This window comes from Fusarium mangiferae, assembly GCF_900044065.1.
Source record: "Fusarium mangiferae strain MRC7560 genome assembly, contig: FMAN_scaffold209, whole genome shotgun sequence".
NCBI lineage: Eukaryota > Fungi > Ascomycota > Sordariomycetes > Hypocreales > Nectriaceae > Fusarium > Fusarium mangiferae.
This window is the reverse complement of record NW_024574129.1, coordinates 1-1,102: the sequence shown is the minus strand read 5'-3', so window position 1 is coordinate 1,102 and position 1,102 is coordinate 1. Positions and strand designations below refer to the sequence as shown.

The 1,102-nt window shown below is 49.2% G+C and overlaps 1 protein-coding gene across 1 annotated transcript; it reads right to left on the bottom strand.

The window, feature by feature from the left end:
* Positions 1–202: 202 nt before the first annotated feature.
* On the bottom strand, positions 203–1,031 carry FMAN_15555 (uncharacterized protein; the record flags this gene model as incomplete). Its single annotated transcript, XM_041826373.1, has 2 exons — positions 203–217; positions 273–1,031. The coding sequence occupies 2 exons, from the start codon at positions 1,029–1,031 to the stop codon at positions 203–205; spliced, it is 774 nt and encodes a 257-aa protein (XP_041691661.1).
* Positions 1,032–1,102: the final 71 nt, after the last annotated feature.

The window sequence follows — 1,102 nt, the reverse complement described above, 5'->3', positions numbered from 1 at the left end:
ACGGTCGGCAGTCTATTCGTGGCATTCCAAGAGATGCAGCTTCGCTGGAGGGCTTGGCAAGTTCCGAACTTGTAGGACTCTCAAGCTGTTTGGCAAAGAAAMTGCGAAGGTTATTGGCATCGACTTCCAATGGGATAGGATTCCCATTCACCAGAGCCTGGCAGATAGCCAGAGTGAAGATACCGCAGTTGAAGCCGTCTTCTTATTGGGGACATTTCTGCTGAATGTTAGCTCCAACAACAAAATAATCATTGATCAAACCGCGTCCATACTTCTTCGCAAATGCTGAGTCCATCAGTAAGCCCAACTCCTGGCTGCTCCAGTATCCATGACTTCAGGACATTTACCGGCATCTTACACGGAAGAGAGTTATAATGCTTGAGCTGCCCTAGTTGTCTGTCTAGATGGCAAAGCGACCAGTGGTACTTGGCATTGATGAAGAAGATGAGGTTATTTACAGAAACCTTGTTTGTCTCGGACAATTTGGACTCTTTAGAGGGATATCCCGGATCGAAAATATGCCATCCAGGAGAGGAGTTCAAAAGCTTCACACAGCGCCACATGTCAGTGTCGGTGAGCCAGTCGCTGCCCCTGAGGTGGGATATGGTTTCAGTCACAGGAGGTGGTGCTGGAGGGGCAGGAAAGCTCTTGTCGCTGTCAACAGAAACAGGACGATTGGGTGATGTACTCAGTTTGTCATTGTGAGAAYCGGACATCGAGTCTTTACTGCTGAGAGGCGACTCATCCGAGCCGTCTTGGTCCGGTAGAGGGAGTGCAGGAGCCTCTGTGGCCACGTGTTGCGCATGGCTTCCGGTAACATTGCTGCTGTTCCGTTGGAGTTCAGGGCCGGCTTTGGCGACTGCTTTTTTGCTTTTTTTGACAGGAAATGGATACTCAAGTCTGTCGAATGTTCTTTGCGTGACTGWGATTTGCCYAGCCTTGTGAATTGCCTCGACCATAAAGCCGTTGTCGTCCCATATGTTTTCTACTAGGTAATTTGCGCCCTTGCAGTTTTTGATCACCTTGTTCATTCTTGAAACGATGACGGGGCAATTTGGGTTCTCAGGTGCATACTCCTCTGGCCACCAGCCTGGTTGTTTTT